This window comes from Dipodomys merriami, unplaced genomic scaffold, assembly GCF_024711535.1.
Source record: "Dipodomys merriami isolate MVZ:Mamm:240054 unplaced genomic scaffold, mDipMer1.0.p SCAF_12, whole genome shotgun sequence".
NCBI lineage: Eukaryota > Metazoa > Chordata > Mammalia > Rodentia > Heteromyidae > Dipodomys > Dipodomys merriami.
In genome coordinates this window covers 44184641-44211800 of record NW_027202493.1, presented here as the reverse complement: position 1 = coordinate 44211800, position 27160 = coordinate 44184641, and the positions used below count along the sequence as shown (strand labels likewise).

At 57.5% G+C, this 27160-nt stretch overlaps 2 protein-coding genes across 6 annotated transcripts in view; one reads left to right on the top strand and one right to left on the bottom strand.

Annotated features, from left to right (window-relative positions):
- Blk (BLK proto-oncogene, Src family tyrosine kinase) overlaps nucleotides 1–5483 on the bottom strand; it is a 44254-nt gene extending 38771 nt beyond the window's left edge. The window contains exon 1 of the mRNA XM_070016798.1: nucleotides 5005–5483. The gene's annotated coding sequence lies outside the window, so the exon portion shown is untranslated. The remainder of the gene's footprint in view (nucleotides 1–5004) is intronic.
- Nucleotides 5484–8100: 2617 nt separating this feature from the next.
- The window catches only part of Fam167a (family with sequence similarity 167 member A), a 29062-nt gene continuing 10002 nt past the window's right edge, over nucleotides 8101–27160 (top strand). For 2 of the 5 annotated variants that reach the window (XM_070016792.1, XM_070016796.1), the window contains exons 1-4: nucleotides 10178–10252; nucleotides 14040–14126; nucleotides 22664–22760; nucleotides 23276–24068. In XM_070016792.1, the coding sequence (XP_069872893.1) occupies nucleotides 23592–24068 (477 nt within the window). In that variant the 5' untranslated portion in view covers nucleotides 10178–10252; nucleotides 14040–14126; nucleotides 22664–22760; nucleotides 23276–23591. Of the gene's footprint in view, nucleotides 8132–9013; nucleotides 9082–10177; nucleotides 10253–12593; nucleotides 12700–14039; nucleotides 14127–22663; nucleotides 22761–23275; nucleotides 24069–27160 lie in introns of those variants that run through there. The other 3 variants (XM_070016795.1, XM_070016794.1, XM_070016793.1) reach the window with 3 other exon arrangements.

Below are 27160 nucleotides of genomic sequence, written 5' to 3'. Positions count from 1 at the left end.
ATCCTCCTGACTCCCAGGGGTCTGCACACTCACACACACACCCATTACTGACCCTCAGGTCAGGGCGTCGGAGGCCTGGACAGCTGCCTTCTCCCCAAACATTCCCCCGAGCCCGTTTTGTTTTCACATCAGCGTCTAAGCAGCCTTGTTCACTGGCTTAATTGATCATGACTCTGTTTCTTCACTCCCCAGAGCACAAGTAAGCCCATGAGAGGAGTGGCCTTGACTGTGAGTGTATCCCTAGCAGCCTTGCATGGTCCTTTTGAGGTGCCTGAAGGAACCCAGAGATCCAGAGCATAGCACCACACTTGCCAGGGGTAAGAAAGCGAAGAGTTTTGTTGAGGGTCTCCGTCACCGGGCAGTGACACAGGACCAAATCCCAGGCCTCCTGGCCTGTAATCCAATCCTCTCTTCCCTCCAACATTTGCCTCTTAGCAAACCCTTCCCAGACCTCCATTCCACAGTCCCACTAATGACTAGTTTGGGAGCAACTGAGCTGAGAACTTCCAATCCTAGAGGCTGAGCTGCCACAAACCAAACTTTCTCAGTAATTTAAAGAAAGGTCAAAAACCATCTACAGTTCAGCCGCTGCAAGCCCTTCCGAGACCCTCAGATGCTTCTGGAGCCATGGGGCCTGCCCCGGTGAGCAGAGGCTAAGTCAGGCCAGGCCCTCGAAGGCCTCTTGGCCTCCTCCAGGTAGCAGGAGGTGCCGGTGTGGAGTCAGGATCACTGCGAGACGCACTTCTCCAAGCCCAGGAGCACAAGAGAATCGCCAGCGTTGGGACTGAGACCATCAGGCACCGTGCCTCCGTGAATTGGCATCGGGGGTTCTCTTCAGAGAGGAGACAGACGCTCCAGTTAGGACAGGAAGTCTGGGGGGTCCAGGAGACCACAGCACCCCAACTCACTGATGAGACCCCAGATGCTCCACCATCACCAAGTGTTTCACCCCCACCTCGCATCACAATCACTTTGCCACCTCGGTTCCAAACAGATGCCTTCCACGACACTGAAATAAAACAGTGTAAGAGAGGCTGGGCTAGGAAGAACACACCAAAGAGAGAAGTAAGAGTAGAAAAGCAAGAAGTGGTGAGGAATGAAGCCAGGAGACCAGGGCCTCTGGAAGGCTCCATTTCCCAAGGAGCCATGCTGCTGGCTCTGGGTTTTCTAGAATCCATGGTGGAGCACACACACCAGAGCAAGGAATCCTGGATCCAGAACATAAACGCAAACCAGCCACTAGAGGAAGGCCGGTTCTCTTGAGCTATGATCACTGTATAGTCCACTCACTGCCCTACAATGTCCAGCAAGTTTTAAGGGCTTAGCCTTACCTAGAATGTTCTAATGTCGTGAAAGGAGAATCTATTCACCAACAAGTGGCATACTTCAAAAAACAAAATAGACAAGCCAGGTGCCAGTGGCTCATGCCGTAATCCTAGGTACTCAGGAGGCTGAGATCTGAGGATCGAGGTTCAAAGCCAGTCTGGGCAGGAAAGTCCATGAGACTCTTATCTCCGATAAACCACCAGAAAAAAAGACATGGTGCTGTAGCTCAAATGGTAGAGTGCTCACCTTGAGCTGAAGAGCTGAGGGACAGTGCCCAGGCCCACAGTTCAAGTCCCACAACTGACAAAAAATAAATAAAATTATATATATATATATATATATATATATATATGCACATACACAATATGGAAAAGCATAGAAGAAAATGTGCCAACATTTTAGTAACAGTTTGTGGTATTATTTTCTTTTGGGGTGTGGGAAGTCACTTCAATTTTTCTTTTTAAATTTTCTACATCTAAAAAGAGACAGACCCTGAGGGAAAACCTGAAGCCTCCAACTAAAAAGAAAGCTAAAGGCATGCTTAGAAAAGTATAAAGGGGGCTGGGAAGATGGCTCAGTGGTAGAGCACTTGCCTTGCATGCTCAAGGCCCTGGGTTTGATTCCTCAGCACCACATAAGCAAAAAGAAAAAAGCCGGAAGTGGCACTGTGGCTCAAGTGGTAGAGCGCTAGCCTTGAGCTGAAGAGCTAAGGGACAGCGCCCAGGCTCAGAGTTCAATCCCCACGACCGGACCCAAAAAAAAAAAAAAAAGAAAAGTATAAAGGTCTACACCTGCTAATTAGCTGGTACCACTGGTGTGTCAATCACAGCAGCTGCTGTCTTCTGGGATGGGGCAGAGGGCAGCTACAGGTCTTTCCCACATCCTCTATGCTGAGATCCATCAGAGTAAAGGATCTGTCTTCCCAAAGTGAACACGCTAGCAAGGCCTTCGAACTCCATGTCTCGCCTCCTTAAAAAAATGTTTTTTGTGGTACTAGGGTTTGAAGCCAGGACCTTACACCTGTCTGACAGGTGCTGTACTGCTGAGCCGCACCCTCAGACTATTTTGCTTTGGTTATTTTCAAAGACGCTCTCATAGATATGCCGAGGCAGACCTGGACTGCAATCCTCCTGTCTGCACTTCCCTACTGCTGAAAGGACAGGTGTGTGCCGCCACACCTGACTGTTGATTGAGACAGGGCTTCGGGAACTTTTTGCCTTGGCTACCTTGAACCACAGTCCTCCTCTAACCTTTGCCTCCCTTGTAGCTGGGATTATAGGTATGCTCTACCTCTTGAGGGGGCTAGTCAGTGGCTTCCAGAGTCAATAGCTACCTAAATCTTCTCCTACTTGTACAGGTGAAGGTAGAGACCCACAGAGGGATGATGTCAAGGCCAGGAAATCCTCTCCTTGTTCCCTTCCTCTGCCTGTCCCAGCCCCCTTGCATGCCCAGAACCTGGATGCAAACACCTTACTTCTGTAGCCTCTTCCTTGAGAGAACATGGGGTTGGGGGGGCAGGGAGTCACAGGGTCTTTCCAAGTCATTAACTACTGAGTCAAAGCCACTCATTTGCCTCACACCTGCGCTTAGAGCCCAAGAGCTCAGGGTGGTGCATGGGAAGATGAGCTCAGGAAGGAACTCATATTGGCCAGTTTCGAGGCCACCTAGGGTTGCTTGCCATGTGCGTCTAAAGAAACCTTTCGTCTGCCTTACCCTCTCCCTTGGTGGGAGGATTGTTACAAAGCTGACCCCTTGCTGAGGTTTTGCAGGAGGAAGAGGAGTGCTTCATAGCCACTTTTAGCTCCTTGGATGGGGGAGGGGGGGACAGAAGGGATGGCAATCAAGATGCAGTATACTCACGGACCGCTATGTTGAAGCAAAATACTTTTGTATGACTTTTAAAGATAATTTTTGAAAATTAAACAAAAGGAAAGACTGCTAGGAATGGTGACTCACGCCTCTGAGCCTAGCTACTTGGGATGTAGAGACAGGAGGATCATAGTCTGAGACCAGACTTGGCAAAAGCCTGAGACCCTATCTGAAACATACTGGAAGCAGGACTGGAGGCATGGCTCAAGTGGTAGAGCACTTGCCTAGCAAGCGTGAGGCCTTGAGACCAAGCCTCAGTACCCACCCCAAAAGATCAGAGATCACGGACCTCGTAAGGCCAAGGGAGGGCAAAGGGGGCCAGTAGGAGCCCCATGCAGTCTCTTACTGTCTCTCCTATGTTGTTTTATCTGACTGCTTCGTTCCTAAGAGTAAAGGCCTGGCTCCGTCATCACCCACCCCATGGGGAACATTTCAGCATCTCCCTGCCATTCCTCCTTCCGCAGGAGACTATGCAGAAGGGATCATAAGAATGCATGGCCATTCACTTACAGAATACCATTGATAGGGCCACTGTGTCCAGCCCTGGGCTAGTCACTAGGAACACTGCCAGAATAGAAAATGCATGCAATTCCATCCCTGACCTTACAGGTCTACTGCCAAGGTGAGACGGAGACAGACCAGTGAACTCAGAGACGAGTGACCTCAGGGATGATTATCAGAGCAGCAGCTTGCCCTGGGTGGTAGGGAAGTGGGTCTCCAAGGGGCAGCAATCCAAGATGGGGAACAGATGCTGCCCCCAATGTCCATGAGAGGGAAGCAGTATATTGGGGGGAACATCAGAGGGTGGGAAAATGATAGCACACTACATCGTCTAACCAAACTTATGAAGTCAGATCGTGCAGTTGTCTCTGCGTATGTTTGAGTGGGTACGTCTGGGTTTGTGTGGGGGTTTTTCAATGAAGGCAAGACATCTTTTGTAGAGGAAAGTTTAGGATTACACTATTTGAAATGTTGAATCTTGCCAGGCACTGGCGGCTCACGCCTGTAATCCTAGCTACTCAGGAGGCTGAGGTCTGAGGATTGTGGTTCCAAGCCAGTGGAGGCAGTGAAGGCCGTGAGACTCTCTTCTCCAATTAACCACTGTGCTGTGGCTCAAAGTGGTAGAGCGCTGGACTTTAGCAAAAAAGAGCTCAGCAATAGCACCCAAGCCCTGAGTTTAAGCCCCACAACCACGTCCCCCCACTCTAAAAAAAAAAAAGTTGGAACTTATTTGCATTTTAAGCTTGGCTTCTGCCAAGATGTTCGGCCTGGTCTGATTTCTCGTAGCTTCTGTAATCTAACAGCTTCTACATGATTAGAGCTGACAGCTGCAAGAGCCCGCAAGGCTGGGAAGGATTGAGAGAATTGTGGACACTTCTGCTGAATCCTCTTCTCCTTTTCCTCTTCCTCTTCCTCCTCCTCCTTTTCCACCTCCTATTCTTCCTCTTCCTCCTCCTCCTCTGCCCTCTCCTTGGCCATGGTATTCAAACCAACCATGTTCAAGAAGGCCCATCACATTACGAAGCATTAACCAGAGAGGGTTCATCCGGTCCTTGTAGAGCAACTTTTCTGGCTCCTCAGTTTCTCTGCAGGGCCAGGGCCGCAAGCAAGTCCTCTCTCTGTGTGTCTAGGCCTGTTTCTCTCTCCCTTCCAGATTCTAGCTGTCAGTGAGGCAGAAACAAAGTCCTGGTCCTAGCTGTTGAACAGTGGGATGGCAGCTGACCCGATTGGAGGGGCCTGCTATGTTCCCCACCCACAAGTGCTCTGCAGTCTGTGCCCAAACACTGAGGCTGGACCAGGGCATCTTACCTGCTCCACGCGTAGGCTTGCTTTGCTGGTGTCAAGATTGCGAGCAGGGCAACCTGGAGCTTGGAGAAGACCAACAAGGCCGCTGAGATGCGTGGGAACGCTGTTGAGTGCTATTTGTCCTTGCTGGGCATTGGCCTAAAATAGGCTAAAGGCACATCTCTTTGCAGAGGGGGCTCATCGGCAGGACCAGTTAGAACCAGGATGCAGAATGTGGTAAGTAGCCATGCTTATTGTGTGCCTGAGCCCGGCTAAAGAGTACTCTGGCATTTTTATGGGCATTAAGCTAACCTTCACAACACTTATTAGAAAATAGTGTTAGCTCTGATGTGTGGACGGGGAAACGGAGGCTCAAAAGACTGAGGGATCTGCCCAAGGCAAATAGCCCAATAGCAATAAGCAGACCAGGGCTGGCATGAGCCTCTGAATCAGAATACAGGTCCCCATCCCACTTCCCCCACCCCTGCTGGGCAGGATGTGTCCCCTTCCTCTTCACATAAGGCCGTGGGCTTGAGCTGATCTCAGCACAGTGCTGAGGCGACTCTACTCAGCCCCATTATTACCTCACAATAGAATGAGGTGAAGCAGGAAGACCCACAAAACTCTTCTCCCAGATTCCTTCCTGTGTTTCTGTGGGATGCCTTCCAAACACTCCATATCTTTTTCCTCCTGGTCTTCATCTCACCTCTAAAGTCTTCACTTATGCCTAGGTTTTCCTGGCGAAAGAATGATCAAGTTTGGTTTCATGCCGGTGTGGGACAGTTTCTCCCCGACACACCTCGGATGGATCTGTTTCCAGGGAATGGTTGGTGGAGACAAGATCAGCCCCCTCGGCCGCCTCCCAGCAGCCTGGCTGAGGCTGTTGGATGGAGAAGCCACTGAGCATCCCTGGCCTGTTAACTTCCACAAGGGCAAGGTGCTAGCACAAGTCCTAACGTTTGCGCCCTGCCTGCAGGTCCAGGGTCACCCACCCTGACTTTAAAGTGGGTTCAGGACAGTGGGTTCTATCCATCCAGGGGGTCTTTCTCTTACCTACTTCATGAGCCTCTGGAGGCCAGATCTCATGTGGGTCTCCGGCAAACTGCTTCTCTCCACTCAACTGGCCTCGATCTCAGGCTGGTCCAGCTTCGCAGTATCTGCCAGACAACTACTGTGTTGCAGTGTCTGGTGCTGCCTCCCACCACTGCCAGCACAATGCATTCTGGGTGGTGCTAAGTATCCTGGGACTGGAGTCCCGCTGGCTCTAACGGGAGGAAGTGGCACGGCAAAAGTCTAATGAATAGCAGAGCTGAAACTAGAACCCGGACTCTTCTGTCATGCAGGGGATCCAGGCTCCTCGGGCGAGATGCTTCAGAGCATGTCTAGAAGGTTCTGTCCTCCAGGACTGTGCACCTGCTTGGTGAGAGGTGACGTCCCCGATTTCGTTCTTGTGCATTGTAGCCCCGGAGCCTCCTTCCAGCTCAGCAGATGTGCTGGTGCTGGGCCTGGAAACGCTTTCTCAGTGATGATTCTTACAAGTGTTCACAGGAGAAGTGAGCAGGACCCAATGGAGATGAGGGAGAAAGATGGCCATAGCCCAGGCCTGGGGGCAGGGCTCCTTAAACAAATGGCAGCCCTGCCTGTAATCACACTCACCCCTGACATTTGAGAGACCAAAGCAAATGCATAAAAGGAGGCCTGCATACCATGTGTCTAAATATTTGAACACTGTCAATGGAACGATACAGGTGGGGTAAGGTGTGCTCCTGCCTCCTGCCTTGCCAAATATACTTTTATAGCCTCCGCAAGGGCCAAGCACTGATGTCACCTCCTCTGACTCCTGGGATTCAGAGGCCCCGCCCACCCCGGGGATGGGGCTAGCAGAGTTCTCCTCAGCCACTCAGTCCTCGTTTCATCTGAACCTCACGGGAGGGAGGCTGCACAGGCTCAGGGTGGCCCTGGGGATAGGAAAGTCCCGGGTCCTTGTACCCAGAATGCAAAGTTGAGGCCCGGACTCAGAGGGACGGCATGGAGTTGGCCCAGAGCGGAGCTCCCTCCAGCCGGCATCCAGACAGGCCCTTCGCCCATCCATCAACTCAATACTAGTGAGATCATTTTCATTCCTCCATGAAGTCATCACAGCTCAGAAGACTTAGGGACTGCTCCAGGGACGTACTAATCCCAGCAGGCCAAGACCTGACTCTGGGTCTGCCTGACTGCACGCCCCCTGCTGGTCACCTACAGCATCCGCCGTCCCCCGGGCATCCTCACCTGGGAAATGCCAAAAGCATTTCCGCCAGTCCCACACCAACCGTCAATATCAGCACCATGACAGCACGATCATAATCACCACCACCACCATTACTGCCGTCACTACTGGCACCACCACCACCACCATTACTACCGTCACTACCACCACCACCATTGCCACTTCCATCACCCTGTTAGCACTGCAATCTGGGCATCATTAACCTCTTGCCTCAGGTAATCTATTTTGGGGCCTCCTGTCTTAGCAGCACCCCTGTGTCTCCAGAACTGTGACGAGCCTTCCTACTATGACTGCCTTGGCACTGCACCACACACCATAGCTCCATCCACCCTGTGCTACACTGAGAGACCCCCCCCCCCGCATAAGTAATGGCATAAGCCCTTCTAACCCCTCCCCATAGCTCCCACATTCAACAAGCACCCTCCCTCTGCATCTAGGCTCAGATCACGTGTCGCCCCCTTTACCCTAGGACCATGGTGAACACTGAATTCCCTTCCAAGTAACAAGTTATGTGCGCCCACCCCCTAATGCCTAGCACCGGGTGACACGAAATGACTTGGCCCTAAATTAACCTCATGGGTTCCCTTGGGGGCAGAAAATCCACCCTTCTGGCTGAATCAACCTTTTCTGAGAGATAAGGGCAGCCAGAGTCATCACTGTTCCACATGACTAATGGCAATCGCTTCCTGACTCCTCTCAAACCCACGATACCACCCCCCGCCCTCCCAGGGCAGATGGCAGAGGCCGGTGGACTCAGGTCCACGACTTGAAGTCCTAATTGCTCCCAGGAGCAGGGAGCGGTGTCACCCTCCCCCGGAATTTATGGACAAGAAGACGAACTGAAATGTCATTGTGCTCTGGGCCAATGGGAATAGACCAAGTGTGAGTACAGTGAGAGACATGGGTACGGGCTTGCTGGGCTTGGCTTAAACATCCCAATGGGAACAGGAGAGACGGATTTGGAGAGGCCAAAACCCTTCCCAAGTGTGCTTTCCTGTGGAAGGGCGAGTCTTCACGTGGGCTGGACGGGCCCTGCTGTGGCCCTGACGTCGCGCGCTCTGCCCGCTGCTCACAGTCTGCCAGCGGTGGGCAAGGCGCCCTGGCTGCCTTCTGCTTGTGGGAAGCAAATGTGTTTGCTCAGGGCCTTTGCACTTGCTTCCCCCTGAGGGCACCTTCAGGTCAGCTCCTTCTCAGCATGTACAAATCTTGGCTCTTATGAATGAGGTCACCCTTGCCCACCTTGCCCCAAAAGTGCCATGCTCCTCCTCCTCCATCACTTCCGATCCAGACGGAAAGTCTTCTTACTTCATCTAGTCTAGTCACTGTTCATCACTTGCCTGGCATGCCCTGCTAGGATGTCAGAGGCTACGGGCTCTATCTCGTTCCCCTGGGAGCCGCCACCCTCACCTGGTATTTGGAACATAGCAAATACCAACCAATGGGGAATTGTTGAATGGATGGGCGAGTGGATCTCTAGTGAAAAATCGGTGGGCAATCTGGGTTCAAATCTCAAAATGTTAAAAGGTTAAGCGGGGTGCTTATGGCACGCTCCTGTAATCCTGGTCACACAGGAGGCTGAGACCTGAGCACTGCAGTTCAAAGTCAACCCGGACAGGAAAGTCTCTATTTACTACTGAAAAACAAAAATGGAGCTATGGCTCAAGTGGCAGAACACCAGCCAGAAGTGGGATTGTGACTCAAGTGGTAGAACACCAGCGTTGGGTAGAAACGGCTAAGGGACAGCTCCCAGACCCTGAGTTCAAACCCCAGTACCAGCACAGCAAGTGGGGGGGGCAGAGTTTTCCCTTCTCTACTCCCCACTTAGCTGAAGGGTAAGCGGGGTGGGGAGAGGAGGTCAGATGACATCCCAAAGGGAAGCAGTCAAGTGGTTTGTGACATGGGTGACCAGCCCGGCAGCTGCTGGCCCCTGGACCAGCCTTGTCTCCCCACTGCAGGATCCCCCTCTTCCACGCTGTGAGCCCCCCTCCCCACCTCAGGTTCACACGACAGGCCTGGGGCCGCCTGCCCTGAGTTAGCCCACACTGAAGCTCCCACTACCCCCAACTGACCACAAGCTAGACGTGGACGCATGCAACAAACTCGCTGTTCTGTGATCGGCACACACACAGCCGTCCACGCTTGAAACCTGGCATCGGGCCCAGCACACCCAGAGCCCAGACTCCTGGGGAGGGGGGGTGCACCTTCAGAGCTGGAGCTGAAAGTCATCCCCAAAGTGCCTTCCTAGCCCCGCAGGAGAGGTCGGGGATCACCCACCCAGCCGGCACCACTGGTGCACAACTGTCGTCCTGGCTACTCAGTAGGCTGAGAGCTGAGACCTCAGTTCGAAGCCAGCTGGGGCAGCAAAGTCCGTGAGACTCTTAACTCCACTTAATCCAAAAGCCGGAAGTGGATGTGAGGCTCAAGTGGTAGAGCACCGGCCTTGATGAAAAATCAAGCGAGAGCAGGAGGCCCAGGGTTCAGTGCGGGTGTTGGTGTATATGTACACACGTGTGTGTGTGTGTGTGTGCACGATTGCGGGTAGCTGGGGAGCAGGCCCGGGCCCCTGACCGTGTCGCCATGCTCGGGAACCGGTGTTGGTGTATAGGTACACACGTGTGTGTGTGTGTGTGTGCACGCTCTGGGTGGCTGGGGAGCAGGCCGGGGGTCTCCCCGCCCCCCCCCCCGCCCCCAAGGCGTCGCCATGCTCGGGAACCGGCCCGGCCTCGGGGTGAACGCAGAGGAAGTCGGGGGGCTCTAGGACCGCGCCGGCCGCGGTCGGACCGTGCGGGCGCCGTCGGGGGCGGCGGGCGGGCCGGGGCTTGAATGGGCGGCGGGGCCGGCGGGGCGGCGGGCGGCGGGGCGGCGGGGACCGGCCCGCGTCGCCTGGCAACCGCCCTGACGCAACCAGGAACAGAATAGCGCCGGGAACCGGCGGGGCCGGCGGGCGCGGGCGCGGGGCGGCGCGGGGCGGCCACGCTCCTCCCGGGGCCTCCGGATCTCAAGGTGCGTTTGCGCGGGCGGCGTCCCGGCCGGGCCGCGGGGTGGGGAGGGGGCGCGGCGCGGGTCCCCAGCCCCTGCGGGGGCACCGGGCGGGGGGGCACGGAGCGGGGGGCACGGGGCGGGGGGGGCACCGGGCGGGGGGCACGGAGCGGGGGGCACCGGGCGGGGGGCACGGGGCGGGGGGCACGGGGCGGGGGGCACCGGGCGGGGGGCACGGGGCTGGGGGACACGGGGCTGGGGGGCACGGGGCTGGGGGGCACTGGGCCGGGGGGCACCGGGGCGGGAGGCACCGGGGCAGGGGGCACGGGGCTGGGGGGCACGGGGCGGGGGGCACCGGGCGGGGGGCACGGGGCGGGGGGCACGGGGCGGGGGGCACCGGGGTGGGGGGCACGGGGCGGGGGGCACCGGGGCGGGGGGCACCGGGGTGGGGGGCACGGAGCGGGGGGCACGGAGCGGGGGGCACGGGGCGGGGGGGGCACCGGGCGGGGGGCACGGAGCGGGGGGCACCGGGCGGGGGGCACGGGGCGGGGGGCACGGGGCGGGGGGCACCGGGCGGGGGGCACGGGGCTGGGGGCACGGGGCTGGGGGGCACTGGGCCGGGGGGCACCGGGGCGGGAGGCACCGGGGCAGGGGGCACGGGGCTGGGGGGCACGGGGCGGGGGGCACGGGGCGGGGGGCACGGGGCGGGAGGCACCGGGGCGGGGGGCACGGGGTGGGGGGCACGGGGCGGGGGGCACGGGGCGGGGGCACCGGGGCGGGGGGCACGGGGCGGGGGGGCACCGGGGCGGGGGGCACGGGGCGGGGGGCACGGGGCGGGGGGCACGGGGAGGGGGGCACCGGGGCGGGGGGCACGGGGCGGGGGGCACGGGGCGGGGGGCACGGGGCGGGGGGCACCGGGGCGGGGGGCACGGGGCGGGGGGCACGGGGCGGGGGGCACGGGGCGGGGGGCACGGGGCGGGGGGCACCGGGCGGGGGCACCGGGGCGGGGGGCACCGGGGCGGGGGGCACGGGGCGGGGGGCACGGGGCGGGGGGCACGGGGCGGGGGGCACCGGGGCGGGGGGCACGGGGCGGGGGGCACCGGGGCGGGGGGCACCTGGCGGGGGGCACGGGGCGGGGGGCACCGGGGTGGGGGGCACTGGGCGGGGGCACTAGGATGAGGTGCACAGGGACAGGGGTCACCAGGACGGGGGTCAATGTGGGGGTCACCGGGCGGGTCACCGGGCTCACCCGCTCCCCCTCCTCCAGGCCCTCTGTCCTGCAGCTCCAGCTGCCCGCGGCCCGCAAAGGCCACTGGACATGGCGCAGCCTGGAAGGAGGGCGCCCCCTCTAGACTTAGCGGGTGGGCTTGGCTCGCTGGGGGCCCCACGCCCCCCGCCGTGTCTCCTCCTAGACGGGAGCCCCAGCCCAGGGATGTCATCCGCACCTCAGATGGGACCCAGGGCCCTGAGCCCACGGTGGGGCTGGGGATGAACCAGGGGGACCCCAGCCCCAAGGGCCGGGGTCGGGGAGCAGGCGGGCGGGAAGCAGGGCCCCTGGCCCATCGCTGCCATGTCCCTCCACCACAGCCCCTGGAAGCTCTGCTTTTCCAGCACCTGTGGTGTGCCTCCGTGGGGTGTCAGGCCTGTGCTGTGTGGTTCTCTGCGTCTGGAAGGGGGGTCGGCGCCAGGTTGGCTGTCCTGGCTGCTGTCTCTCACCCCCAGTCCTGGGGAGTCAACCCCAAGACTGTCTGCAGTGCCCGTGGGCACCCCCAAAACGTCTCAGTCCTGCCCCTGGCCAGGCTCAGACCTGCTGGGATAAACCCGGGAGAGCCAGGCGCTGTGGTGCCTGTAGTCTGACTGTGAACACTGGACGGGAACTCCTGCCGCAAAGCCACTTTAGGCCATGCCCCCAGCTGATCCAAGTGACGGCGCTCCTCCCCTGAGAGTCACCACGTGAACTCTTCACATCCTCAGTCGCTGTAACTTCAGGATCGCCCTTAGAGGGGACATTATTATTCCCATTTATTGGGTCGAAGAGGTTAAAATGGCTGGGTGCCGCTCACCGGTGAGAGTGGAGGAGTCCGGTGATCCCCGCTGCTGAAATGACATTCTCAAAGGAAATCTGAGCTGCTGGTGGCCCAGAGAAGGGAGGAAAGGAGTCACATAGTGACTGCTCTATGGAAGTACTCACTGTCTGAGGTCTCGACTTCCTTGGGGGCCCTGTGGAGCCAGCAAAGCCATTTTGGGGGGAGGCTGACCAGCCAAGGGTCCTCACTCAAACCCCTTCTTCCCTAGACTTCCCTAGTCCATGCACGCTGCCTTCTACCCTTGTCTTCCCAGTTACGTACACAGATTACCACTAGGTGACCATTCTCCACTTCCCTATCTACCAACTTGGCCTCCACCCAGGAGAGGCTGAAGTAACCGGAGACAGGGCCTGTTGGCAGAAGGAATCCTCAAGGCCTGCGCTGGTGAGGAAGTTGCTTGCCACATCAGGCTGCTTTGTACTCCACATTGGTTTTACTTGTGGAAGCCTCCATGGGAGAGGCTGGGATTCCCAGGGCTCTCCAGGGGTCGTGCTGGACCCAGCAGTGGCTCTTCCCTTCACTGGGACGTTGATCTGCTCGCAAAGGTAGAAGAGGAACAAACACCTGGTTGGTACCTAGGCCACCAGTGGGAGTCAGGAGAGGAGCTGGGGTGGCTCAGGGTTCCTACTCCTGGTTTAGAAGTATGTGACTCAAAATGAACACCTGTGCACATCAGAAACCTCTTAGGGAATTCTTGAAAGATGGCTGGGCGTTGGAACTTGCCGAGAGACGAATTCACACTGGAACTGGACTTTTGTTGATTTTGCTTACTAGAAGTTGGAGCCAATTATCCCGTGGATTTGAGTGGGACTGACTGTGTGTTTAGGTCTGGGATATCTGCCAGTCAGGAGACTTTGGTAGTCCACCATGTCCGAGCTGTGAAATGACACCCGAATGTCATCAGCTGGGAAATACAGAGATTGCCTGGGGTAACTTCTGCTTTGTTCTCCACAAATGGCTTTAAAGGCCCCTTTGGGCCTGCTTTCTGGGTCCTAATCTCCACTACCATGGTGACCAATGATCAGAGCAATCCTGTGCTCACATTTGACATTCGGGAGGGATGGGCCCTACCCTGGTATCCCTGCCTTGTGAACCCTTTTGACACACGAGGGCTACTCTGCGCATTTCCCCCTGCTCAGCTCCTTCCCACCCCAGAAGCTGAGATCCTGTCAAGTTCTCAGGCACTCCTCTACCTGCCAGCAAAGCTGCGCTTTCCCAGGCCTTGGGGGAGCTCCCAGTGTGCCCTCAGCGGCCCCCACCCCCTCCAGCCCTGAGCTTTCTCCTCTCCTTTCAAAGAGGCTGTAAATTAGCTGCTCCCCGGGCCTCTCCCTGAGCCACAGGGAAACACAACTCTTTCTTGGTAATTGTCTCAACAACTTCTTTCACAGAAAAGGGAGGTTTCCACCCTCCCAGGCTTCTTGTGATGGGCCTGGGCCTCGGTGCTAAGCAGCTGGGAGCAGAGCCCATCAATTATTCAGCACTGGCCTAGCACTTTGTATTTGCAAAGGTCCTAACCAGTAAGACAGGCGCCCCTATTTCCCACACAACGGAAGCGAGAAGACTCAGGTCCAAACCCAGCCAGCACCACCATGCGCCAGTCTTGATTTGCTGTCTCTCCACAGTCTTATCTCTTGGGAAGGCCTCTCTAACCCAGGCACATAGTAGAGGAGAAAATGTGAACATGGTGTGATTATAAAGTGTCTGTGACTGCTCTCTCATTCCAGGTGTGTGGATGGAAGTGGAGGAGCCAGCGCTGGCACAGGAGGCTATAAACTGAACTTCACCGGGCAGAGGTTTCCAGGAAGACTCAGGTAAGCAGACCCTGCTGCCTCTGCCCAGGGGCTGCAGCTCCAGGATGTGCTGGGTGCTGCTTACCACACTGGCTGCTTGCTCCGAGCGCCTCCCCTCCCCCTGCCTCTGGGGGGAAGCGTATGTCCATAGCCCTCAGCAGAAGGGACCACTCCTTTATCCTGAATTCCTGCCCCACGCTGGTGTTCCTCAGACCTTAGGTCAGGACAAGGCTGCTGACGCAGGCCCCATCCAGTGTCCTGCCCTGCGCTCACGCCATCTGCCTGTCCTCCCGTGGTGGCAGCCTTAGGCCTAGCATCGAGGCTGCCCTAGGACCGGTCTGGGAGCCAGGCCAACCCTAAGGGCACACAGAGCAAGTGGAGGATGAAGTGATCCTCTTCCCCACTCAAGTTCCCGTTGGGTAGTGGCCACGGCGAGCCTTCCTCAAGCACAGGAGCACCTGCTGTGGGGTGCCTGCCCGCAGAGGAGGCCCCGCTCAGAGAGGCCCGCCGTGGCCACTTTAGCTCCAGCCAGAAGGACTGAGCATGCGGTGGGAATGTGGAGATGTTGTCGCTCAGATTCCTCCGGGTTTCATAGGACAAGGAACTTTAAAACAGTGAAGCAGATAAAGTTCATGTTCCTGCAGCTTCTCCACAGTGATGTCATCTGAGGGGGGCCTTTCTCCTCCATGGTCCCGCGTGGGAACAAGACCCACCTGTCGGGATGGGTTCCTCTCCCTGAAGTAGAGGGAAGGCTGGTGAGGCCTCAGGGTCATTTCAAAGGTGAAAGGAGCTCACACATGCGAGCGAGCGAGCGAGCGAGCTCACACACACACACACACACCAACCCCCACCCTCACCATCTCTTCCACACAGCTGGGGCCAGGGGCCAGCCGCCGCATGGTGTCTCCCCTGCTTCCCCCTCTGCCCTCTCCCCATTCCACCCCCTCTCCAGTTCTTCCAGCCTTGCCTGTGGCCAGGAGCTAGAATAAAGATGGGCCCAGGGAGGGGAAAGATGACCTGCAGCGAGTCAGAGCAACGTGGTCCCTCCTGCCTTGGTCTGTCACCATGGCAACTCCAAGGAGGAGGAGCCGGGCTCTGGGCAGCTCTGCTCCTGTCAACAGCTCTGCAGGGGGACCCAGGGCTGCGTCCCCCTCCCCTCGGACCTCCAGCTGGTCCGTGCTGAGGCACCGCCAAGCAGGAGTGGACATGCCACAGTCCACCTGCCACGAGACCAGGCTCAGGTCGGCCCCCGTTCAGGCCTGGCGTCCCTGTGCAGCATAAGCTCAGATTTATGATTAAACCCAGACAGAAAAGCCTGCCTGGCCCAGGCTTGTCTTCTCCAACCCAACAGTGGACAGGGGTCCAGACTTGCAGGGCTGTCACTACTGACCTGGCACCGGCCCAGTGGCGCCTGCCACGCCCACGTCCCCTCTCGGGTCATCCCCGCCATGGCTGCCCCTCTCACAGTCCGTTTGCACACTCTGCATACGTGACACGAGGTAGGCTGGGCTGTCCCTCGGCCTTGAAGCTGGCCCCAGAAGCCACCGTCCGAGCCAGGACCGTGGACAGAGGTGGAGCCGCAGGTGCTGGGGGAGGAGGCGGGAGATGCCCTCCCCGACTAGGCTGCAACTGTGTGGTGGGGCACTGTGTCTTGGCCACACACGGCCGACTCCGCAGAGGCACACAGACCCTTACACACATGTGTGAGCCTCTGCCCGCTGTCCAGGCCTGCTCTGGCTCGAGAAGCAGAGCAGTGAACTGCCAGACAGTGTTGGCGGCACACAGGCCAGGCTGAGGATGCCCCACACCCCCAGACTTCCCTGTTCAGAGCAGCGGCCTCCTGTGGGGACAGCTGGGGCCTGTACTCTGCTGGCCCTGTCAGCCACTCCAGAAACCTCTTGGTAGACATTGTGACACTTGGATAGAGCCCAGAAGGGTGGTGTCCAGACAGTATGTTCTAGAAAGTGGTTGGCCCTGCATCCCCCAAGGACTGAGGGTATAAGACTGTGGGCAGTCACAGAAGAGATCTGGAGCCATAGGTCACACACTCAGGTCCCTACCTCAGTTTACCCTCATCAGGGACTGGATATTGCAGTCTTTGGTCCATAACTGCAGGCCAGGTGGTCCTCGGGGTCAAGGCCAGCATCACAGGCCATCACAGGATCAGGACAGCACTGGTTGCTTCCTGGGTCACTTGGTTGTTTGAGACCTGTCCTGTTCAAGTAGATGAGGGAGGGGAACACAAAGTCTGGCTGGCCTCCGGCGGTATCCTCTGCCTCCCCCTTCGATTGCAGCCATGTACAGTCTGAGCGCTTCTGAGCCAGTTCTTCCTGTCTGTGCAATGGCTCGATCGCAGTTCACGAGATCCCGTGCAGGAGATGCGGTTTCCTCCTGGTGCGCCTGGCACGTGATAAGCATTAGCAGTGTGACAGTGTTATTGACATATGTCTTCGTAGGAATGTTACTAGGGCAGGATCTGAGCTGCAGCCTGAGAGAGAGGTGTTCTCACAACTGGAAGAGTTGGAGTGAAGGAAGAAGCCAGCCCCTGTGCCCCAGCGTGGGCCTGGGGCCCCGTGGCAGGGCATGGGAGGCAGTGGAGGAGCCCCAGGGCAGATCCTCGTTGTAGAGAGCCAGCCTGTGCGGCCGTGTGTGAAGATGGCCTGATGAAAGCCCTTCATGAGCTAGGATAAGGTGACATTATTGTCTAGCCTGTGCGGGCGCTGTTCAATGTCGGGGTTCCTATATTCTCAACCATGCACCCCTTTCCCAAGCATGGTTCCCAGGCCCTCGATGCTGAGATCCCCAGGCAGCTTCAGAGTTCAAGGTTAATTCTGAGAACACCGGAGGATGGAGGGACCGTAGGAGGCCCAACGTTGTGGAGAGCAGAGTAGCCTGCAGGAGATGGATCCCAGCAGCCTGGGGACCACACTCGCACAGAGCCCGCCGGGCCGGCCTGGTCAGCCTGTCAGCTTTATGCCCAGTTCTTGAGCATCAGCTGAAGGCTACGTAAGCCAGAGCATGTCTATGTCTGTGGTGACCCATGATGGCATTTTTTTTTTTTTTTAGTAAGAACCAATGTCAACTTGCACATCTGGGAAGCTGTGACCCTGCCCACATGGATCGGGGCCTGTTAAGACAGTGAATTAGGAACCATGGCCCAGCACTGTCAGGCCCGGTCACATTTCGTTCATGGGACAGTGGCGTCCACCCCGTGGCTCTCACATGCAGGCCCCCACCCCGGGACACATGGAAATGGGGGAGGGGAGAGCCATGTGCAGCGTCACAGCACTTTGTGTCACTGCTTGGCCCTTGCTTGTATGTATTGCTGTCCAGTGTCCAAAGGAGTCTCCATTCCCCCTCGCTCCAGCCAAGATGCCCGAGCGCAAGCAACAGAATGACAGGATGGCAGGGCTGAGGACAGCCCACAGATTGGCAGGAGGTGAAGCCCCACGAGTGAAAGCAGGCAGCAGGAGACAGAGGGAGCAGTCACATGACTGTGCTACCTCTCTGGCTCAGCTCACTCGTCTCCAGGACTGACACCAGGCAGCACCCCAATCCTCACCATCCATTCAGCTGGTTCTCACAGGACAAACCCAGAGCAGGGGCCTGAGCCTCTAATTGGCCAGGGTCAAGTCTCACGCCTATGCTCCGTGGCCAGAGTTCAGGCAGAGTAGGAGAAGGCAGGGTCTGACTCTTACCAGCACCGGTGGCAGCGACCTACAGTCAGGAAAGGAAGGCCTGGACCTGATAGGGAAACAACATATCAGCAAACACCTGCTCCATTCATTTGCAGCTTTCTCCAACACACGCTTTTGCTAGTCAGTTATAAACGTGAGAATCACAGCGCAGAGTAGCTCACACCCAAGAGGAGGACTGGAAAGCCGTACCAGCAGGGGCTAACTAGGGGCTTCGTGCTGCCCTGTCTGCTTGGCTTTGTGAGCAGTGAAACCTTCCCATGTCAGAGCCAGAGGCCTTCACACCCCCAGGCTGCCTGGGAGAGAGGTGGCTTGGGAGTGTGGGAGTTTCAGAAAACAAAACAAAACAAAAAACCAACTCTTTAGAAGGTCTGATTTAGCTCCACGGAGTCACATGACCACCTCTGGGATGACAGGGCGTGTCCTAGGGACAGGGTCTCCCAGCAGGGGGAAATGTTCTTCCCCAAGGTGAGGGGCTAGAATCATCCGACCCTGCTGGGCCGGTCCCCTGAGGAGCAGGGCCCCTCTGGCTCCAGCTCGAAGCCCCAGGGATTGGCAGGAGCGGAGGCTGCTCCTGATTTGTGCCAGGTGCAGAGCCTGCACACCTGTGTCCAGGCGCTGGCTCCTCGGCAGGGGAGGGAGAGGCCGGAGGCATCTTACAAGATAACTGGGAGAGAAACCATCACAGGAAAGTCCTTGGCTCCTCGGAGCCCAGCCAGGCCAGCTCCATGCGAGCTGCATAGACTTCCAGCAAAAAAATATGGAAATCTTTCCATCTGCTATTCATCCCACGATGCTTAGAGCGGGCTTCACCACACTAAGTGCCGGAGAAGCAGGAGATAAAACCCCATGCTCACCTCATGAAGGCCAGAGCCGGTGAGAGACCACCAAGAAAGCTCCTGGCACAGTGCAATGGCAGTCAGGAAGTCCAGTGGATAGAAGCCAGCCTGGAACCAGATGGCAAGGCCTCAAGCCCCTGATCCGCCGCTCACTCACTCTGTGACCTCTGGCAAGCTGCTAAGCCTACGTGTGCCTCAGCCTCCACCTGTACTGTGGGGATAGTGACCCTCACCACACAGGCAGGCGTGAGCCGTGAGGTGCGGGCACAGGCCCAGCCCTCAGAGCCTCCTGGTGTGGCTGCTCAGAGACAGCATTAGCTACTCTTGTGATGACATCATTGTTTTTCCCCCTGGCACACAGGCCAGCCTGGGAAAATCAAGGATAGCTTCCAGAAGGGGATAAATCCCTGAGAACTCAGGAAGAGAGGACAGGGAAGGGCTTCCCTGGCAGAAGGTCCAGAGCGTGGAAGTTGGAGACTGAGTCTGTCAGCAGGGCTGGACGGTTAGAAACTGGACAGGGGTTAGAAGAGTGCTATGTGTGTGTGTATGGTGTTTTATTGTGTGTATTGTGAATATGTGCGTTATGTGTGTTACGTGTATTATTATGTGTATATTGTGTGTATTATGTGTATTAGATGTGTATTGTTATGTGCATTCGGTGTGTATCATGTACATTATTGTGTGCGTTATCTGTGAATTAAGTGTATCCCTGTGTGTTGTATGTGGATTATTATGTGCACTGTGTGTATGGTGCAGATAAACAGTTCTAGGAAGAATTCAAGAGTGAAGAGGCTGGCAGGGAGGAGGGAGAATTAGTCAGCAGGCCCTGAACCTCCCCCACCCCACCCTGCCCCGGGAGCCCATCGTGAAAATGGTTTTGAAGATTCTCCAGGTGAACAAATAAGGTCCTAAATGATATCAGGTGTTGGCTAGCTGACAAAACCCGCCCGCCAGCCGCCTACCGCCACCAAGGAATTTGCTCAGAGCTAGCAAAGCCTCTGGCGTGGGTCGGGAAGCCAGGCAATGAGTTTGAAGGGCAGTCTGGTGTCCCGGGTGCGTGACTACCACTTCCACCTGGCCTGCCTGGCAGAGCCTGCCCATGCCCGGTGGGATTATGGAACCTCAACTTGTTGGCCCATTACCGGGTCCTGGGCCTGGCAGCACCCTTGGCTTCTGGCTCTGATCTTTGGTCCCCTGGGCCTGGGAAGACCTAGCCTAAGGACGACCCTCCCTGTCCAGTGTGTTGGAGGGCCCCCTCATCCTGGGCCTGGGCCCCAGAAACCCCTGAAAGAGGACAAGAAGCTCTGGACGCTTTGCCCCGGCAGGAAGCTGCCCAGGTCTGGCCTTGGTCTCCGGCACCCGGCCCATGTCTCCCACCAGTTCGGGACATGGCCAGCTAAGTGCCGGATAAGTGGGCAGTGGCTGACAACCTCCTGGCACGTCCCTGGAGCCTGTGTGGGTGACACTCCAACTCAGCTCCCATGCCAGCTGGACAGGAGGAAAGAACCCTCTGGACCTCTCTGGATACAAGGCATGGAAGGGGTGCAGCTGTCCAGGGCACTGCCCAGTCCCTGCCAGGAATCCATGCCCCACCATGGCAAATCCATACCTCTGACTTCTCCACGCCCTCTCATCATTCCTCACTGAGAATGCCAGTGTTCAGGCAGCGCAGCTCTTTCCACTTTGTGGAGAGCGTTCGTCCCCTTCCATCAGCCCCTGAGTTGCTGGCATAGGACCAAGGAACTTCAGAGAAGAGAAGGCTGAGCCTGGATCCTGGGCTGAAGCTCAGAGTCTGTGCAGATGGCGCATGGACAAACCGTGGTGGTCCAGTGCCTTCAGCCGTGGGTGGACGTTAAAAACGTGTGCAAGGGCAGGTGGGCTCAGGCACAGGGTCCACGGGGTGCTGATTTAGGGAGCGGGTTCCCTCCTTCCTTCTGAAGGCAGGCCTGTTCCTTTGGAGATCTTTCAGACCTACTGAGAGCCAAAAGTATGAGGTCAACTGACTGTGTCGCTTGGCTTTTGCGGAAGGACGTCAGGGTGCTCAGATCAGCTCAGGCCACCCAGCCCGTCAGGGCTCACAGATGACTGCTTAGTGTGGGGACCGGCCCTAGGACTCTGACGAGGCCCTGATAGATTGCATCCTGCGAATGTTTTCCAAAGTGCAGCTTTGTCGCTGCCTCCTGAAAGTTGGCGTGCTGCTAACAGCTCCGCCTCAATACGGAAGCCCCAGGGCTTCACAGGGCCGGTGTCAGGCACAGCTTCCCTTACTGCTTTTGTAATCACCAGCCAGACATTCTTAGGACTTTCTGTTGTTAGCCAGGAGTCCAGTACTTGCATTTTGCTCTGAGCTCTGGGAGCCGTGAGGCTGCTCTTCAGAAGAAGAGGATCCAGAGGTGTGGGATGGTCACGAAGCTGCCAGAGCACGGCGTGGGCGGTCACCCTTGGGTCTAACCCTGAAGCCAGAGGCCAACGCACAATCAAGTGGCACTGTGCCAACCGCCTGTGCCTCCCTGGCACCAGGTGCTTGGCCGTCACAATGCCCAGCCGATCAGAGGCTCAGCCTGGCTTGCCTCGGCTCTCTGGAGGACTGTTCCGGCCTCCCCGGAACCTACTCTGAAACCCTAATGAAAATAAACTCCCCCATCTGACATTGCGTGTAGGCAGACTCCCACCCTAGCGAGCCCCTTACCTAAGAGAGCAGGATGCTGGACCAACCGGGGAGGGGTCGAGGCCTGGTCCCGTGTTACCACACACAGGATCAAGGTGGGGAGCGCCAGGCCTACCGGTCCTCCTGCAGCTCGACCTTCTCCAACACCCTCTGCTGCGTGTACCGCGAGCTCGGGTCCAGGGCAGGCATGCTGTGTGGGTTAGCTGCCCTGGGCACACTCAGGATGGATTCTGGCAACACAGCAAAGGCAGACAGCAGACTCCTGGGAGGCGCCCCAGACAGAAGCTCTCCAGGTCCTCTGATTTGAGAGGTCCGGAGAAGACTGACCTGGGAAACATCTAGAAGGAGCCCCAGGAGTATTCTTGAATTGAGGAGCATGCTAAGTCCCAAAGAGCACGCCAGAACCTTAGTCCTGCCCAACGCAGAGTGCCCAGGAGGCTGACAGTACAACCCCACAGCAGAGATGAAGCGGAGAGGAGGCAAGTGCGACAGGGCCTAGAGCTAGGATCAGATCCCCAGCCCGGTGCAGCAACTCAAAGGCCAGTGGTGCTCAGAGCCGGCGGCACACTTCACGATACGCTGTCAGAGTCCGGGGTCTGGATCGGTGGGATCAGAGTTCCCCCGGGGATGACCACCTGCAGGGACACTGGGTCTCTCCCCAGAGGTGTTCCTGCGGCAGCGGGCTGGGCAGCTCAGGGCGCTGGGCAGCAGACCCCGCCCTCCAGTCGGCTCTCACTTGTAGCCCAGGCTCCTGGCTGTGTCCTTCCTGGCGTCTCTGTGGAGAGGATCCCACAGCCTCCTGGTGGTCCAGACGCCAGTTTGTTTTCACCCCCTCTTAATTCTCCCCCCCCCTTGTCTCTGCCTGTCCAGTTCCCATCACTCCACATCATAACCATTCATTTTATTTTTGTTTGAGAAGGGATTAAAAAAATACACAAGTCAAAAACCATTTCTTTCTTTCCTTCCTGTTTTACCCAGGGGTGGCACGCAGCAGGCTGCCCAGTGTCTTCTTTTCCATTTACACCTTAGAGAGGGCTCCATATCTGTCCGTTCTGTTTCTTACAGCTGCAGTCCCTAATCACATTTTTTAAAAACCTCCTCTAAAAGCCAAGTTCAAGGTGCATGTTGCCCTTGATCTGTCCCCTCCCTCCCCGTGATCAGTCCCTGTGGACATGGGGGCCCTACGCCGGAAGGCTCCTGGCTAATCCTAACTGCACCCTGGCACGATGGGGTAAGAAGCCTGGCTGGTAACCCTCACTAGAGAGGGGAAGGCCAAATCAGATCACAGCGGGAGCCCTTGCCAGGAGGCCCTGCTGTGTGGGCACTTTAGATAAACGGAGAAACGTCTTTCCACAGGGTGAGTCACCAGCCTCCCTGGGCTCCACAGCCGGACTGGAAGGCAGCGGCTCTCTTCCTTTCCACAGCTGCGGGTTTATTTGCCTCCTCCTAAGAGGTGAGGTCAGGGGTTGGAGCAGGAGGCGGTGTGTGGGAGGGAGCCAGGCCTGGGGGCGGGCCGGTGGTGGGCAGGGCACCGAGGGGCACAGCAGACATACCTGAGCATATGGGCATCACCTGGCCTTGTCCACGCCTTGCGGGATCCTGGGGCGGCTGCTGCCCCGAGGAGAGAGCTGTGCACTCACAGTCCAGTGAGCTGGCCTCGGCCCCTTGCTGCTTGCTGGTGAGTCGTTTAGGCTGGAGTTCCTGGGGGTGTAAAACAGGGAGAACACTCTCCACAGGCTTGCCCTGAATGGTCAAGGCAACGAGGGGCAGAATGGTTTCATGAATGGCAGCACTGATGGGTATTCTTAGCAACTGCTCTGCATCCAGCGACCGTCATGAGATTGTTTCCCTTCCAGTGCTAGACTGGAACTTCTCTGAGCCTCAGTTTCCCCTCCTAGGGAGTTGGATGTTGCTGGCCTCGGGGCTGGGGCGGGGTCACCACTGACGTAACTGTCATTCTTCCTGCAGGACTGGCAGCTCCTGCCATCGCCCAGGGGCACAGCGCCCCATCTGCTTCCCGCCCATCCCTAGTCTGAACGCACCTTCGGGACAGACAGATCTCGGCAGAAGCCACCACCACTTGTTCGTTCCTGTCTTCTGTGAAGCAGGCCCCCCACAAGGAGTCTGAGCCTAATCACAGACCGTGAGCGCCCCAGCAGATCCGGTCCAGAGGACTCTCCCTGAGGCCAACCTTGCAGCCTCCCTCCCTCCCAGCCTCCAAGGCTCAACCTCCGGGGCTGGGCCCCATCCCAGTGATGCCCTCAGGAGCCCCAACCCCAGCTGGATGAGGCCCTACCAGGACTGGGAATCAACCTTGCAACCCTACCAGCCTTCCTCGCCGCCCTCAGCTTCCTCACCCGACTGCTGGGCGGGCATTACGATGTCTGTGCCCCAGATTGAAATCGAAGACGTGGGCGAGGAGGAGGGGTCGGCCACAGCCCCCCCGGACGACCACCTCCGGAGCCTGAAGGCCCTCACGGAGAAGCTGAGGCTGGAGACCCGCAGGCCCTCCTACCTGGAGTGGCAGGCCAAGTTGGAAGAGCAGACGTGGCCCTTCCCGAGGCCGGCAACCGAGCAGGAGGAGACCAGCCTGGAAGAGGGGGAATGTGAGCCTGGGGAGCCCTTGCTGCCCCCAAGGGAGCCCAGAGAGCACCGCCAGCCTACCAGCGTCGGTGGGGGCGATGGGGCGTCAGGGTCCATTGGCAAGCTAGAAGATTTCCAAAGCATCGATGAGGCGTTAGCCTGGCTCAGGAAGGAACTGGTGAGTGTCTCCCAGCCCCCACCCCACCCCAGAACCCTCCAGAAAAGAGAGGAGAGGATGCTGAGTTCTCTCTGCCTTCCTCTGTGGGTCTCCTCTCCCCCAGGGATGTGTTCATCCTCTTTAACCACACCCCCGACTTACCTGTCCGATTGGACAAAGGACATCCCATTTCTCTGTGGTTACAGGGGACCTGGGCTGCTCAGCCCCTAATCCCAGACATCCCCCCACCTTGCCCACGTGCCAGCAGAGTCTAGTATTCTATCCTGGCGTTTGCCCGCTCACTGAGGCCCCCTCCCCTGCCTTCTGCCCCAGCTGCTGCTGTGCCTGGGACTGCTGACTTGGGACTGCACTCCTCAAGCTGGGTCTTGGGGGGCAACTGCAGGAGGGACTCTTAGTGTGGGGGTTGTAACTGTGCGAGGGACTGCGGTGAGGGTGGAGGCCTAGCCTGGAAAGTTCTGAACTACTCATTCCCGACTTCCCGGGTATACATGACTGCTCACGCCTGAGCCGCAGGCTTTGCCCAGGAGGCTGAGCCTGCCCAGAAATCAAAGCAGGGTTGGGCCTTCCAGGTGCCATGAGTGTGGGCAAAGGTGGAATGAGGCATGTGCAGCACGGAGCTGGACCCCAGCGGCTCTGCCCTTTTCCTGCCCACTGGCACAGCAGATGCCTTCCCATGCAAGCCTCTCTTACCATGAATCTCAGCCTAGGGAAAGAGGGGAGGGGCACGGTGCAGGTGCCTCGTCCTGCTCCTTTCCCAGGGGAAAACCATTAGTCCTCCAGCTTGGTGGCTTCTCAGCTGGGCCAAGCTTGTGGCTAAACCTTTGCGATCTCCTACCACCTGAGGCCCACATAACACCACTGGTCAGGCTGTCCGGCTGTACAAGCAGCAAAGAGCCAGCTGCCTTTCAGAGCTGGTCATAATCTCAGGACAAGGAAGGCAAAGTACTACTGGTGTGTCTAGCAAAATTCTGGAAAACAAATCCCTATGGGAGGCTGCACTGAAATGCAGTGGGTTGTGGGTAGGAAGGAATGATGCTGTAGGATACAGGTATCTGATTAGCTGGAAATGCTTCTCAGCACACACATCCCATACTGCATGTGGTTAGTGATAGAGTGCGTGTCCAGGCTGTTGGTGTTTGTTGAAGACATCGCCTGTGGATTCTTACTCGTGGAGTTGTGTGAGGGATAGATGGACAGCCAGTGCCCAGGACAGATGAAAGGCTGCTCTTCAAATTCCTGAGGCAAACCCGCTTTGATGTGTTTTCATAAGAAGGAACAGAAAATATCCTTTAACCAAGGATATAATTTGTGGGTCTCAGGTTCATTTGAGATTTTGTTGCTTCTGGGAACAGAGCTATTTACTCTCCAAATAAGTTCACATTCCTCATAGACCCCCTATCGGAGCAGGAAATAGGGAAGAAATCATCCTACAGGCATTAATCGGCGAGGGCTCCTTGGGGTGCTCCCTCGCGTAACCACACTGCCTGTGCCCTACAGGCCGGCTCATCGTTGGTGTGGGAACGTGGTAGGCCAAGCAGCCCAAGGTACCCCGAGGGGCAGAAGGTAGGCGAGGTGCAGAAGCAGCTTCAGGGCATGTGGAGCGTGGGATCCACAGGGGACAGAGGGCATTTGTTGTCAGGGCTGAAGTGGGCAACAGGAATGCTGGGTCACGGGGCCTTACTCTGAGTAGCATGCTCCATTCTGCTGCTCCCAGGGGTGGGGAACTCCAGGACACCCAGCAAGCGCTCACCGCATGCAGGTTCTTTGCTAGCGCTCCTCACTGCTTCTGGCTGTCCCATGGCATGGCCATTCTGGGCACCGCACTCTCAGGAAGGGGACACAGACTGGGCGGGGAATGCAACAGGCAGAGACAGTCTTAGCTGCCCCAGCACTCTCCCTCCAAGCAGTCCATTTCCTAAATCTGTGAATTCACAGAAGCACCAAGGCGCGGCAGTTCACAAAGTACACGGGGTGCAGGCAGAGAGAATGGGGTTGAATGAGATCCCAGCCCTCCTTTCTCTTTGATTCCTACAGCAATCCTGTGGGCTTCTTGTGAATGTCTGGGCTTTACAGTTGAGTAAACTTAGGCTCCTAGAGGTCGCGTGGCCTTGTAGGGTGATAGGACTGGAAAGTGGCAGAGTCAAGACTCAGATGCGGCCTCTGCCTTTGGGGAGCTGAGACCCGGTGGCAGGGGCCCATCTGCAGGTGCTGAGAGGGCCGTGACCTATGAACTCCACTCTACAGACACTCCTACCCCCAAGTCCCTTGTTACAAGGAAGATTCTAGATCCATGGGTCTGGGAATGAGGCCTGATGAGGAACTTCCACCAGGCTCTCAGGGGATACTCTGTGTCATAAATACCACAGTTGGGGTGTCAGAGAATCAAAGCAGGCACAGATGGGCCAAGCAAGCAGGGACCTCAGAGGGCAGACCCAGAGGTCCCCAGACAAGCTCCAGGCCCTGTCCCTGCCATCAGTGTCCCACATTGCCTGGGGCCGAGGCAGCCACTCGGCCTGGGTGGAGGAACTCAGGAGATTCCAAAGCCCATGGGCCAGGGACCACAGGCCCCCCAAGTGGTCTCCCCAAAGCAGGCTGGCAGGCAGGCCAGGGACAGCGGCACACAGATCTACCTGGGACAGAAATGAAGCACCAGCTCACCGAGGTAGAAACAACTACATTTGAACATGTTCTCCTGTTCTTACATCCCAGTCCAAACAAGGAAGTAGACCGAAATGATAATTCAGGGAGTGGTGAGGGGGTTTCCCTAGGCAAAGCCCGCTCAACGGAAGCCCAGGTTCCCAGAAAAGGTTAGGCTCTGACCCCCGACTGCCTGGCGGCTGGCAGGAGCGGCTAGTCTAGGCAGAGATGGTTGTTGGCATTGCCCTGCTAGGGGAGGCTGTGCCAGGTCTGGAAGATCATTAGCCCATCTTCTGCCTCCCCCACAGAGCACTGCCTGATCTCTACAGGTTTACAAAGCAGGGAAAGGAGCCGATGGTCTCCCTCCCCCCCCCCACTCTTCCTCCTGGCTGTCACCATTAGGCAAAGGGAAGTCACTCCTGACACCCTGGGCACAGGGAATAGCGAATGCTCCA